This window comes from Chrysemys picta, chromosome 15 (assembly GCF_011386835.1).
Source record: "Chrysemys picta bellii isolate R12L10 chromosome 15, ASM1138683v2, whole genome shotgun sequence".
Classification (NCBI taxonomy): Eukaryota; Metazoa; Chordata; order Testudines; family Emydidae; genus Chrysemys; species Chrysemys picta.
Window position 1 is genome coordinate 9639981 of NC_088805.1, and position 13387 is coordinate 9653367.

The 13387-nt window shown below is 44.1% G+C and overlaps 1 protein-coding gene across 6 annotated transcripts in view; it reads right to left on the reverse strand.

Annotated features, from left to right (window-relative positions):
• TAOK3 (TAO kinase 3) overlaps nucleotides 1-13387 on the reverse strand; it is a 150106-nt gene that overhangs the window by 62470 nt on the left and 74249 nt on the right. For all 6 annotated transcript variants that reach the window (XM_065567825.1, XM_065567828.1, XM_065567824.1 and 3 more), the window contains exons 3-6: nucleotides 11764-11972; nucleotides 6591-6662; nucleotides 4875-4976; nucleotides 856-901 (exon numbers count right to left, since the gene is read on the reverse strand). In XM_065567825.1, coding sequence (XP_065423897.1) covers nucleotides 856-901; nucleotides 4875-4976; nucleotides 6591-6662; nucleotides 11764-11883 — 340 coding nt within the window. In that variant the 5' untranslated portion in view covers nucleotides 11884-11972. The remainder of the gene's footprint in view (nucleotides 1-855; nucleotides 902-4874; nucleotides 4977-6590; nucleotides 6663-11763; nucleotides 11973-13387) is intronic.

Below are 13387 nucleotides of genomic sequence, written 5' to 3' on the forward strand. Positions count from 1 at the left end.
ACTAGGGGTCCTGACCCAAAAGGGAGCTGCAGTGTGTGTCACTACTTTATTTTAAGGGGTGGGTGGGGGGGGGGTCACGATATTGTCACTCTTACTTCTACTCTGTCTTCAGAGCTGGGTGGCTGGAGGGCAGTGGCTGTTGGCCGGGCACCCAGCTCTAACGGCACCCTGCCAGCAGCAGCACAGAAGTGTGGCAATACCATACCATGCCACCCTTACTTCTGCGCTGCTGCCTTCAGAGCTGGGCGGCCGGAGAGTAGCAGCTGCTGACTGAGGGCCCAGTTCTTCAAGCAGCAGCACAGAGGTAAGGGTGGCAATACCCTACCATGCCATCCTTCTGCGCTGCTGCTGGCAGCAGCTCTGCCTTCGGAGCTGGGCTCCTGGCCAGCAGCTGCCGCTCTCCGGCTGCCCGGCTCTGAAGGGAGCGCTGGTGCCAACAGCAGCGCAGAAGTAAGGGTAGCAATACCGCAACCCCACCTACAATAACCTTGCAACCCACCACCACAACTCCTTGTTGGGTCAGGACCCCTACAATTACAACACCATGAAATTTCAAATTTAAATAACTAAAATAATTAAATTTAGGATTTTTTAAATCCTATGACTGTGAAATTGATCAAAATGGACCATGAATTTGGTAGGGCCTAGTTATAGAACATATAGGGTTTAGAAGACCCACACAGGACTTGGCTGTGATTTAAGGCACTAGCAGGGTTCACTGGAAGTATAGACAACCTATGACATCTGTGAAATGGTTTCCTGAGCACCCATCTCAGCCAAAAACAACCCCCCCGGCCCCCCCCGAAAGTTGTATTCTGGACAAATATGTGGTAGAAATGATACTTCGCATCTTACCTTCTAGTAAATCAGAAGCCGATCCTAAGCAGTATTCCATCACCAACTGCGACAGAAAAACACAAGCACTGACCGTTAGGAAGGCAGAATACCCAATAATGGTGAAACACGAGACAATCCGCAACGGCTGGGTTTCACACTGCCTCAGCACACCAAGGAGTACGGAATCCTAGCGTTAAAGAAGGGCCCACAAATGACTGGCGTTTCCTAGTCTCCGCTCATAACCAGGATGTAATAACACAGAAAGAGACGTTTGTGGGGTTTTACAACCGTTTACACAGGGCACCTTCCCCTGCAATGTGAGTGTACGATGCCATCTGCAGAGCTTTTCAGGAGCTCCGGCTTAAAGCACCATCCTAGCTCAGGAAAAACCACACCACCTTTTAGCAAAGCTAAGGGCAGGCCCCTAGACCTATTCCCATTCTCAGCTCATGGGAAGAGGCCCTAAGCACAGCATTACGAACAGCCCCTTCCTCAGCCCACCACCTGCACAGTGAACTAGGGTGCCCAGACAGCAAGTGTGAAAAATCGGGACGGGGGTGGGGGTGTAATAGGAGCCTATATAAGAAAAAGACCCAAAAAATCGGGACTGTCCCTATAAAATCGGGACATCTGGTCACCCTACAGTGAACCCTCCTTCCTTGGGCCAGTCATGTCCACTGGCCCAAGACAAGGCATCTCCAATATCATCTCAATTTCGCTTCAGGGCCTGAGAAGAGCTGTGAACGAGGTGGGCCAATAAGAAAATTCGATAGGGCATGGGAGGGGAATGGGTAGCTTTATCACCTGGTGTTTGTGCTCTTCCATGGCAAGTTCCTGGCCCCTGGGTTGGCAGGAGCTGGGCGTGTGGCAAAAATGGCACATTTAATTCTGGCTAAAGGGGTGACTTGCACTGCTCAATAATTACGGAGCAGCAGTAATAGGCTCCCAAGGGAGCTCTGTCCGGTTCGCTGCAGCTGAAAGCCTGGTGGCTACAGTGAAAGGTCTCCAGGGGGTCTATGAGTGAGTGAGAAAGACACAGAAAGGAATGTGGGGAGACAGCGTTCCCAGACTTCCGCTGATCCGTGGAATTCCTGTGCTCTCACCTGCCTCAACTCACTGAACGAAGGATGTTCCTTCTGAGAGACAAACGCAGCAAGGATGGATTCATATTAAACGTAGATCTTACAACTAACTGCATGAATTGCAATGCCTTTTCACTGGACTATGATCGATTTGTGAACTAACTTGCACTGGTATTTTGTGTCCAATCAATCTAGGAATAGAAACTAATCTGATTAACTATGTCATAATTGGTAATTGAAGAGTTTATTGTAGAATGCCTATTGCTCTGTTCTAGCCCCAAATTGGCATTTTAAATGGTATTTCATAGCCCAATGCATTTATCTGCTGAAAGCAATTTAAATAAAATCACTAAGGCAGGGAGCCAGCTAGCTGTTTGCATATTTTCCTCACAAATATTAAAAGAGAAATTCATTTTTCATCTCTCCCCCATGAAGTTTAGGAAACCGGGCTGTAAGTGCAGTCGGCAGGATTTCTTTGAACAAAAAAGTGAGCCCTAACGTGGATTTTCAAAGCTGGAGCACATTTTAAACATGTTCCGTTTATTCCTCCTCTTAATGAAATGTGAAAATCAAAGCCGCTTGAAGCACTCTTGCATGGAACGCTCAAGGCCACAAACACACTTGGCAGCATCCCCTTTGAGCTAGATATTGGCACTTATTGCTTATTCGGTATTTCTCCAGCTCCACTATTTCCAATAACCCCATTCAGCCTGTTGGAGACAACACATCAGCACCTTTACTACAGCCAAGGCACAATGCTTTGCGGCATCCTTTACTCAGCACCCAATGCAGGCCAACAACAGCCAGCCAGGTGTGTCTTGGTCGGGGTAGATGTAGCCTTCCAATTCAACTAATACACTGGCTACACTAAACTGCTGAGGGGGCACCAGTCACCTGCAGCACCCTCTGCTCTGGTACCACAACCTTCATCCTGGCCTGGTGAGGAGGGGAGGCCCTAGGGTGGTGGAAGAGCGGGCTCACCCCACATTCACCCTGCAGTGGTGGCACTTCTGCCCTGCGTGGCTCACCCAGACTCTCCTCTCCGGACCCAATGCACCAAGTTGCAATGCCACAGAACCACTTAGGTTTCACCCTGCCACCCCTCCATTATAACCACAGTAAGATCATGTATGTGGGGGAGGGATAGCTCAGTGGTTTGAGCATTGGCCTGCTAAACCCAGGGTGGTTGAGAGTTCAATCTTTGAGGGGGCCACTTAGAGATCTGGGGCAAAAATCAGTACTTGGTCCTGCTAGTGAAGGCAGGGGGCTGGACTCGATGACCTTTCGAGGTCCCTTCCAGTTCTATGAGATAGGTATATCTCCATATATTATTATTATATTATTATATTATTATGTGTTAGATTTTAGAAGGGCTGATCTAGTGACATACTGTATGTAGACATGGATCTCAGCATCCAGAGGTTTATGAAACCCAGAAGTTTCTTAGCCAGCCCACTAGGACTAATAGATTTAGCTCAATTGGGTCGGTATCTGTTTTCCTTACCTAATTACACAGCACATCAACATCGTTCTCAGTGTTTCTTTTGATTCACTTGATTCAATTCGTGCATGTTTTATATTCAGGCAGAGGAATTAGTTGTATGATGTAATTGGAGATGTTTGTAGGTTATGGATGGCAAATAGTTTGCATTTGGTTATAAAACTTGATTTTCAAGCTGCATCAGAGAATAAATGCCTCCTAATGTAATTGGTGCTACCTCAGTGATTGCCCCATTTTCCAGATCTTCAATAAGCGTAGTAATCACTGCTAGGCCTATTACGGAACTTGAAATGTCCTGCTCATATCAGTCTTCCTTGATGAAAATTAACTATTTATTCCTCCTCTCTTTTTCTCTTCGCCAGTTTTTGATCCATGACAATGTTGCCTCTTGCGCCATGACGACTAAGTTTCTGTAGTACCTTCTTGTGAAAGTCCTTGTCAAAGACCTTTTGAAAAGCTAAGTGAATTACCTGGTTCTCCTTCATCCATTATTTTATGGACATGTTCAAAGAATCCTAATAACTGAGTGAGAGGAATGATTTTCCTTTGCAGAGCCATGCCAGTTGGATCCTCTCATATTATGTTCTTCTAGGCGTTATTTTATTTTTAGTTAGTTACAGTTGCAACTAATATCCCAAGCATAGATGTAAGGATCTGTAATTCACTGGATCACCCCACTGACTTTTGTAAAGGTTAGGATAGATTCTACCACTACAAGCAGTCATGTATATGGAGGTTATTGTTTTAAAGACCCTACAGTAAAAGATTGGGCTTTCAGTACTGAGAAACTATAAAATGTAAAGGCCTTTGGGCATGGACATCAACAAATTATGGGCTTGATCCAAAGTCTACTGAATTCAACAGAAAGATTCTGACTTCAATGAGCTTTGGAGGAGATGCTACATAATCACAAATAAAAGAGGTTGGGGCTGAAGGCTGAGAAACTGCAAAGAAACCCTGGAGTTGCAAGAAATATGGTAGGGAGACAATAAATAAAACACTCCGACAAATTCTACCTCACAGTAGACTAATGAGCTAGATGAGGATTCTGGGATCAGGTTCAAATTACCTACAGCCCCTTGGATCCCGCAGTCAAATCCCAGCAGAGTCAACCAAACCCTTCGTTCTTCTGAAGCAGATTAGCTAGCAGCCATGCTGTTGACTGTGAGGGGATGTTGGAGGAACTCTTATTACGAAACTAAATGCCCTGGCCGATCTGTGTGAACTAACAAGGTACTTTTATATAGAAGTAGGGATCTGCCCCAGTGTCCCTGTCCAGAATTTCCACTCCCCTGGTAAGTCACTGAGGATCCTTCAAGATGAAAGAGACTACAAGGAATATTAAGTATTCAGTGTTGTATGGACAGACAGGATCATTTACCAGATATTCAGGCACCTAAGGGCAAGCGGTCCTGCCCGGGAAGAGCTGTACATGCCACATGGCTCTCACTCACCCAGGCAGTGTGCTCTTTCAAGTAACAGCCCTTGTACTCTATGGTGTTGGGGTGCTTCAGCTGCCGTAGGAACTTGACTTCCTTGATGATATCCTGCCATTTCTATTGAAAACAAAACAGGAGGAATTCATCCTTACGTCAATCCCTCATCTTGCATTCTCCACTACAACCTGCGGCTACTGCAGCACAGTCAGGTATTACTGCAGATTTGGGAAGCAACCATGAGACAATTTTACTATCTGAGAAAGTCAAGAGAACAATCACCCCATTTTCTCTCCTTTTCCCAGCCTCCCAATTAACACCAGCCCGACACCTCTGTTGCTACCATCTCATCTTTCCCTTTCATTGTTTAAATTACTCACTAGGAAGACCTGCCAGTCATACAAGGAGAACTACGGGACTGATACCAGGAAGTGGATGAAGGCTTTCAAAACCTCTCTTTGCGAACTCTGAGCTAGATGGGAGAGGGCAATCTAGCTCTGTTAATCTTACACAGAAGCAAAAAAAATTCCCCAAAGGTGGTGTCACTTCTAATCACTGACCTTTGAAATCACCCTAGTTCAAATCATGCCAGCTGTTAAGTGATTATATTTAATGCATTGTGAGTCAATTTTATCAAACTGGTGAAGGGTTTAAATAAACTACAGAGTTATCCAGCAACTGGCCAATGACACGTACATTTATTTTATCCCTCCATGACTAATTTAGAGATAGCCAGTACAGGGTTTACTTTATACCCTTCTCTCCATATTCCAAAACCTCAAGAACAGTCCCACTCTGAATCAACAGTTACAGGAGCTGATTGTCTTGTTGTCTAGGTCCATGTTGTACGAAGACAAGTAAAAAAAAAAGTTAGCTAAGTTTTGCTCTTTTTCACTATTAAGGTCAACTTTAGAATTCCCACAATACTATTGTGAGAGTTATTTTATCTGCAATAAACTTTTCTCAAAAAACACGGATACTGTTCTACACTTTGAAGTGCAAAGTTTTCTCAGGTTTATTACGAAACCAGTGCTTCCAAAACCAGACAGCAGTAACTGAAATCTGTCATGAAGGCTAGTGGTGTGAGCAGTCTGCTGTAACTTTAATAGGTTTTGATTCCTTCTGTAATGTAATAAAAGGCATACGGACATTTGAAATGTCAGAGGGAATAGGTAACGCACATGCTTGAGACCAACACAGCAGAGTAGGAAAAACATCTGAAACTGCCTCTTCCTTATTACTAGCACAGAAGCCTGCTCTCTACTGCAAGTCTACCCATCCATCCAGTTAGAGAACGTCTACCGAAGTAGCAAGCTTTATAGAAGATCATCCAAGAAAGCAACAGCTGAAGTGAGACTGGTTTCAGGGAGGGAGTCCATAAAACTGGAGAAACCATTTGTTCAGCTTCAGAGTCTGTAGTGCAAGTTAGTTGCCCTTTCTGGCTGGTGTCGTAGCATTGCAACAGCTATGGCTCTGATGTGCTTCTAAGGCAGATGCTACTGAAGTAACGACCACACAATCCCTTCTGAATTCACCTTGACTTCATTAAAACCTACCATTCATCAGAATTCACACTCACGCATTTGCCTTTCCTATGGAAGTGAGTGACTATTACATGCATTAAAGATTCTGGTTTGCCAGGGCCAAAGGAAAACCCCAGCTAACCTCTCTGTACAGGTTTATATGGCTGCTGTGCACAGAGTTCACGTGAAAAACTAGCTCGATCTATCTTACCTCGTTTGTTTGCTTCCCACTGTAGGACATTTTCTTGACCGCCACCACTTCATTACTGTGGGAATGTGTGGCCTGGAGCAGGGGAAAGAGAAAGAAATTAAATCAGATTTTTTTCCTATGGAGTTAGATGTGCCTTCGGTGCAAGTCCAGGTTTTTCCTTCTTATCCCACATACTGGCAAGCTCACGTGCTTCAGAGACTCCCTTCCTCTGGACTCTAATTCAGGATACCACCATTTGGACCCCAGCTGCAACATTGGCTCATCCACTTGTCCAATTCCAAGCTACCTCCCTGCCCGCTTCTGGGTATCAGCAACAGCTCTATTACAGTGCAAACCTGGTACCCAACTCTGTGCCTAGTGAGAGCTTTGCTACTGAGTCTAGCGGTAGCAGGATCAGGCCGCTGGGAACTGCAGAGCAACTTGGCAAAGCACAATGCACGCTGGCCCAGCTGACAACAGCCCTGCCCAGCAGCCACCAGGCCCCAGCTAACACGAAGAATGAGCAGCAGCTCTCCTATTGGATTAGCCTATCTAATATTTTATTCTCCCTGGACTCCTTGGGACACCCACCATCCCCAGCAAATTGCAGATTTGGTAGCGGTGGGACAATATGAAAGCCTTCTCCTGAAGGGTAGCTGAGACCACAGGTCACCTTCTGGAGAACTTCACCGGTCTAGACAAGGCCAGCAGGCAAGTGTCCCTTTGCAGTGGTTGATATGGGTATGGAACTCCTGGCACCCATCTCAATCCCTCTCTCCCCAGTTTCCAAGAGAACTCTGTTTTTTTCCTTGAAGGCCTGACAATCAAGAGAGATCAACGTTGGCCCAATACTTATTCCCCTTTCCTCCCTCCCGCTGTTTCCAGTCCCCTTCACTGGCTTTGTTTTAAATGTTGAGGGAGATTTTATTATGCTTCAATTGTATTATGTGTTAGTAGTACTGCACATGACCCTAATGCTTTGGGGTGGAGGCAGGGGAGAAGAGGTATTTTAGTAACAATGTAAAGCTTTTTTAAATGTAAAGGGCTTGGTTCCAGAATCGCAGCAGTTGGAGATGAAAGCTGTATTAGGTTGTTAAACCCCCTCCCCTTGGCCAGCAAAGGATCATGCCCTACCATACCATCGTCAACACTTAGTCTAGTTTTAAAAGATCCTGCAAATTGTCAAGTGCCCTCAGCACCCAGGGAGACAGGGATGCTCAATATACGTTGCAGGATTGGACCCCTAAATAATGAGAGGGGACTCTGAATCTCAGGTGATTTTTATACATGTGCTACAATATTGTACCTAGGCAGCACATGGAAGGCTCAGGAGAACACTTCAAAAGTAGCACGAATTTCCTGCCTTTTGAGAGTGTAGGTCAAATGTTTAATGTTATTTCAAGGGAACAAGCAGGACATTAGGCCATGTATTGTGAGCTAGCTGTGTATTAAATATTTTTGTTATCAAAGCCGTTGGGTTTTAGGAACATTCTACTTTTCTTTAGCCGGCATAACAAAAGAACGGTTGACTGAAGCTTGAAAACTCATGGCTCCAGAGTAAGTGATCCATTTGCCTGGACTGGCAACAAGCCACCTTGAGTTCTCCAAAAGAGTCAAATAGAGAAAGTGAACAGTTTAGTCTGAAACATGGTTAAATGCTGTTCTCTCTGTAACACTGGAAATCTGAAGAACAAGACTGGCGACAGCCGAAAGCTCAGAATTTGTAATAAGTTAAAAGGGAGGCATAACAAACTCAGTGTGTCACTTGTGTGGACAAGTCATGTCCTTTCACAAATATATTAATCCCCCAAGATGTTTTGTAACGCAGGGAAAATAGTGCTACACTGGGCCAACATAAATACCAAGAGAATTATTTAAGAGAGTTAATGGATTTAGAGTAATGTCTGGCACAATGGAATAGGTAAATTGTGTTCTACTGTCAGAAGCATGAAGTCCTCATCCGATGAATTAAGGAAAGCCAGAAGAAACAGCTTTTAGATAAGATGAAAAGCTGTAGCCCTGACCACTTGAGATCCTGATTCACCATTAAGGATCTCAAGCACGTTTTGCTTAATTGGAGTTAGCCAATGGACAAATTTCAAACTAATTCTTTCTACCTCAGTTCCCCCCGTTATCGGATATAGTATTCATTTCCTGCCCTGATTTGTAGCGTACTATTGCTGTTCCATGTTAAACAGCTGCCATATTTCATCATAGCAGAGGGCAATTGTTGCATTTAAAGTGCTCTGGTATCCTTCAGGCTGAAATAAGCTACAGAGTTTGAATGTGTATATGACAGAAATACCTACATGTTGAAATATTTGGGGCTGCCTTTAGCAGATCATTTGTGAATATCTTGCCAGATCACAAGTGCATTATTCATGGAACATAGCTTTTAATACCCCCTCATTTGCTTTGTCAAATACCATCCACCACTTTATTTCATGGTTCAGTGTTTAACGAGCCTAAGGTTATTGAGGAAAATCATCTTTTTGAATGAAAATATAAAATTGCTCGGTGAAGGTGCATAAACCCTGAAACCTGGTGACAAAATGAGGCCAGGAATATTTTAGCCTTTATTCAGTCCACTAGGGAAAAAAATACTGATAATAGTCAAAAGTAGATAGCATAGCAGAATGAACTAACAAAATTCATACTTTCACAAGTATTCTGTTGAAGTTTAGTGCCCAAGGGAGGGCTATGAAATTCAAATGCTATCGTTATCATGAAAAGAAACCGATCAACGCCTTAGCTGAATACAGTGGTGTCAGTACCAACTCAAATAAAAAGGTCAAACCAAATAAACGCAGAAAACTAGCCAATCAATTGTGCCTAAACACACACACACACACTTCACTAGACAATTATCCTTAAAAACAGAGCACTGCTCGGTAATTTTGCCTGTACAGATAATGACGGTTAGAAAGCTCAACAAAAGCACCGCCACAGAACTAGTCATACTCTACAGCTGTAAGAAAGTGCATCCAAAATGAAGACACAGATCTCTGCAGCTATTTCCCTCCAAGCGGTCACATTTATCATCCTACATTAATTCTCAGTTAAATATGTGCACTTCCATGCATTGAGATGTCTCCCCCCAAGTTGTTTCAATGGACAAAACAGCAAAAAATTGCTAACAGGACTATATATACAGATGGAGGGGGGAAACTGGGCCAATAAGAGAAAGGCAAACCATTGAGCAACAACTGTCCTTCCAATACGAAGAGTGATAGGCAAAGATGACAAGTCTTTAGGCAGAGGTTTTGAGAACTGAATGGAAGGGAAACAATTTGCAAAAGAGTAAAGGTATATTTAGTGGAGTTCCAGAAGGGAATTTTCCAAAGGTGAACCCATGTTGTGGGTCCACAGAATCACAGAAGTTCAAGCTGGAGAAAACCTGTTAGAGTCTCTCTCTGTCAATGCAGGATTATTCCCTACTCAGTATATTTTCTAGTGTTTTTGTACATTCTAGTTTCAAGCACTAAGTACATAGGTAGTGCCATACCTGATCAGACCATTGGTTCATATACCCCAGTATCCTGCCTCTGACAGTGGCCAGTATCAGATTCTTAAGATCTTCAGAACTTTTGGGTGAATTCCATGTAATCTGGGTGACTTGTTGCTATTTTATTAGTTGTTGCAACAGCTCAGTCAGTTCCATATTACCAGAAAAGAACGAGTATTTCCCCAGCATAGCCTGTGATGAAGACTAATGCAATACGAAGACTATTTAGGCTGCTCCCTTTGGTCCATGGTGGTGGCTTAGCAGACCTACAACTTCCCTCACAAACTTCCAGAGACCTTAATAATTTCCTTTTTATTTGATTTTACATGTTTGGCTACTTGCTCTTCCAACTTTACTTTTTAATCTCTTAGAGGTTATGGTCAAGGTTTTCAAAACTGATGAGAGATTTTGAAGGCCCAACTTGAGATACCTTAAAGAGGACTAATTTTCAGAGACCAGATGCTCGGCACTTTCTGAAAATTGGGCCCACTTAATGTGTTTCAAGAGTGGCATCCAAAGTCACCCATCACTTCTGAATGTCTTCACTTATGTTCCTTTCTAATGAAAATGTAGTTCAGTTGAAGCCGTTTTCTGAATGAGGTGCCATTTAACCAGTTTTTCCTGGCCTTTTTTGTTGGGGCTATCCATACTTATAGGAATCTGTTATAATATTTCTCATTAACTCCCAGGCTTAAATCAAAGGGTCTATCTTAACTTTTGTGTTTAATTTCTCTATCTTCCTTATTTTTTTAATTCTTGCTTTTTGAAATTCAGTGTTACAATGCCAAGTTTTGGTACAATTCCTCCTACAAAGATGCTGAACTTAATTTATCATGGGCACCATCACTCAGTGATTCAACTTCAGTTCTTTTTGAACAAACTCTTTTTAAAATTGCTTCTCTAAACTATTACTGCCATGATATTTAATCAGTTAATGTGGATATTTAACATCATCTATTAATACTGTTTCATACAGATTCTGCTATAGTTAAAAGTGCTGCGGCAGGGAGGGAAGCAGGATTACACCTTCAAATAATCTCGGTAATATGAGCATCTCAATCTCTCTAATGTTAGGAGCAGTAGAGAAATGCCACAGAGGACCTCCACGATATCTTTGTTTTTGCTACTGACTCAGTGAAGATTCTAGGCCAGCAGCCATGGGACCAATTTACTACTGAAAATGGCTTTTAGCTTCAGTTGCCTGTTGAATTCATCAGTTCCTGGGATTCATGAATTTGCAGACAATTTAGAAACACAGAAAGCAAATCAGATAGAAAACAAATTCAAGCCACTTATGGTCATTAAAGAACCCATGCCACTTTTCACAAGGACAATGATGTTAAATCCTGGTGTTTCTGATAAAAATGTGCTTGGTGGATTATGTTCTGCCTGGCTAAATTTGTCCTTCATCTTCAACCAGATACAGCACTCCCTTCTCACCGCGAGCAGTTGTGTATTAAATGCCTTGCATTGATACAGTGAGGTGGGCTTTTCCCCAGAAACAGCTGCACTTCAGCAGTGGATTAAGAGATGTCTCTATCATACATTTATCTCACAGGTGTACTGAGAGGAAGCTAGTGTCTGTAAGGCCCTCATAACTTTGTATCAGAGTCACTTCTAAAAGTCCCACGTTTTACTATTATTGACAAGTGTTTCTTTGGAGAAATGTGGGTGAACAAATATACTTACAAAGTAAACTGCTCCAAAACTTCCATGTCCAATTTCATGTAAACCCACAAATATTTCCTCAGGATCATCTTTGTGGAACAGGTCAGCTATCTCTGGGTCCTTCGGCACCCCTTTGGGCATGTTGAACAGTATTATGACCTAGTTCGCGCTTTAAATTCCCAATCAGTTTCTTCCCTCATTGACAAAGTAGTTTGCAGATAACACAGCACCTGGAAGAACAACAATGTTCATCATTCACCAGCTACTTTTATGCATGTTTTTGTTCACCCTTTCTACTGTGAAATTAGAGGAAATAACTTCAAAACAACAAGGCTTATCCATTGTTTCTTTCAAGTAATTATGTTTAATTATTAGTCAAATAGAGGAGTATAGATAACTAGGCATTCTGTGCATAATAGCCATTTGTGGGATACTGGAAGTAAGTACTGCAGTTTGAGGCTATACTAATGTCCATGTGAAGAGGGAAGTTGTTTGGGGATTATGTGAAACATTACGTGATAGAAGTTTCTACTAACAGTCTCAATGCAGATCTCCTGATATGTCAGTTTTTAAAGAATCACACTTTGTTATGCATCTTTTTATTAGTCTCTCTTGTTTGGATATTACTCTCTTTCCACTTGCCAATTGGTGACCTGCTCTATTTAATTTACATATGATAATTTGAATGGATGGGATTTTCAGGAAGTGCCTAAATGCACTAGTCCCATTGGCTTTCAATAGCTCCTAAGTCACAGAGGTGTTTTTGAAAATCCAACCCTACAGCCTATGTCAGTGGTTTTCAAACTTTTTTTCTGGGGACCAGTTGAAGAAAACTGTTGATGCCCGTGACCCAACGGAGCTGGGGATGAGGGGTTTGGGACTCTGGGCTGGGGCAGGGGGTTGGGGTGCAGGAGGGGGGCAGGGCTCTGGGGTGGGGCCAGGGATGAGGAGTTTGGGGTGCAGGAGGGGGCTCTGGGTTTGGGGAGGCTCAGGGCTAGGGCAGGGGGTTGGGGTGCAGGAGGGGGTCAGGGCTCTGGGCTGGGGGTGCAGGCTGTGGGGTGGGGCTGGGGATGAGGGGTTTGGGGTACAGGAAGGGGTTCCAAGTTTGGGAGGGGCTCAGGGCTGGGGCAGGGGATTGGGGCACAGGGTTGGGGCGCGGACTTACCTCCGGCAGCTCTCGGTCAGCAGCGCAGCCAGGATGCAGAGGCAGGCTTCCCGCCTGTCCTGGTACCACGGACCACGCTAAGGGGAGCTGAGGAGGCGGTGCCTGCAGGCAAAAGCCACGCAGAGCCGCTTGCGTGCCTCCACCTAGGAGCCGGACCTGCTCCTGGCTGCTTCAGAAGCCTGCCTCTCCACCCCGGCTTCGCCCGCGGTGTCGGAGCAGGTAGGCACTAGTCTGCCTTAGCTGGGCAGCACCGCTGACAGAACTTTTAATGTCCCAGGCGGCGGTGCTGACTAGAGTGACCCAGTGCCTCACATGCCACGACTCAGTACTGGGTCGCGACCCGAAGTTTGAAAACCACTGGGCTATGTCACCCAACAAGCCAGGTCTTTACTGGAGCTCATCTTTCTTTAGTATGTGTACCAGCTCACGCAGCAAAGAACTGTACTTAAGGGAAGACTTAAGATGTCCATTCAAAAAAAA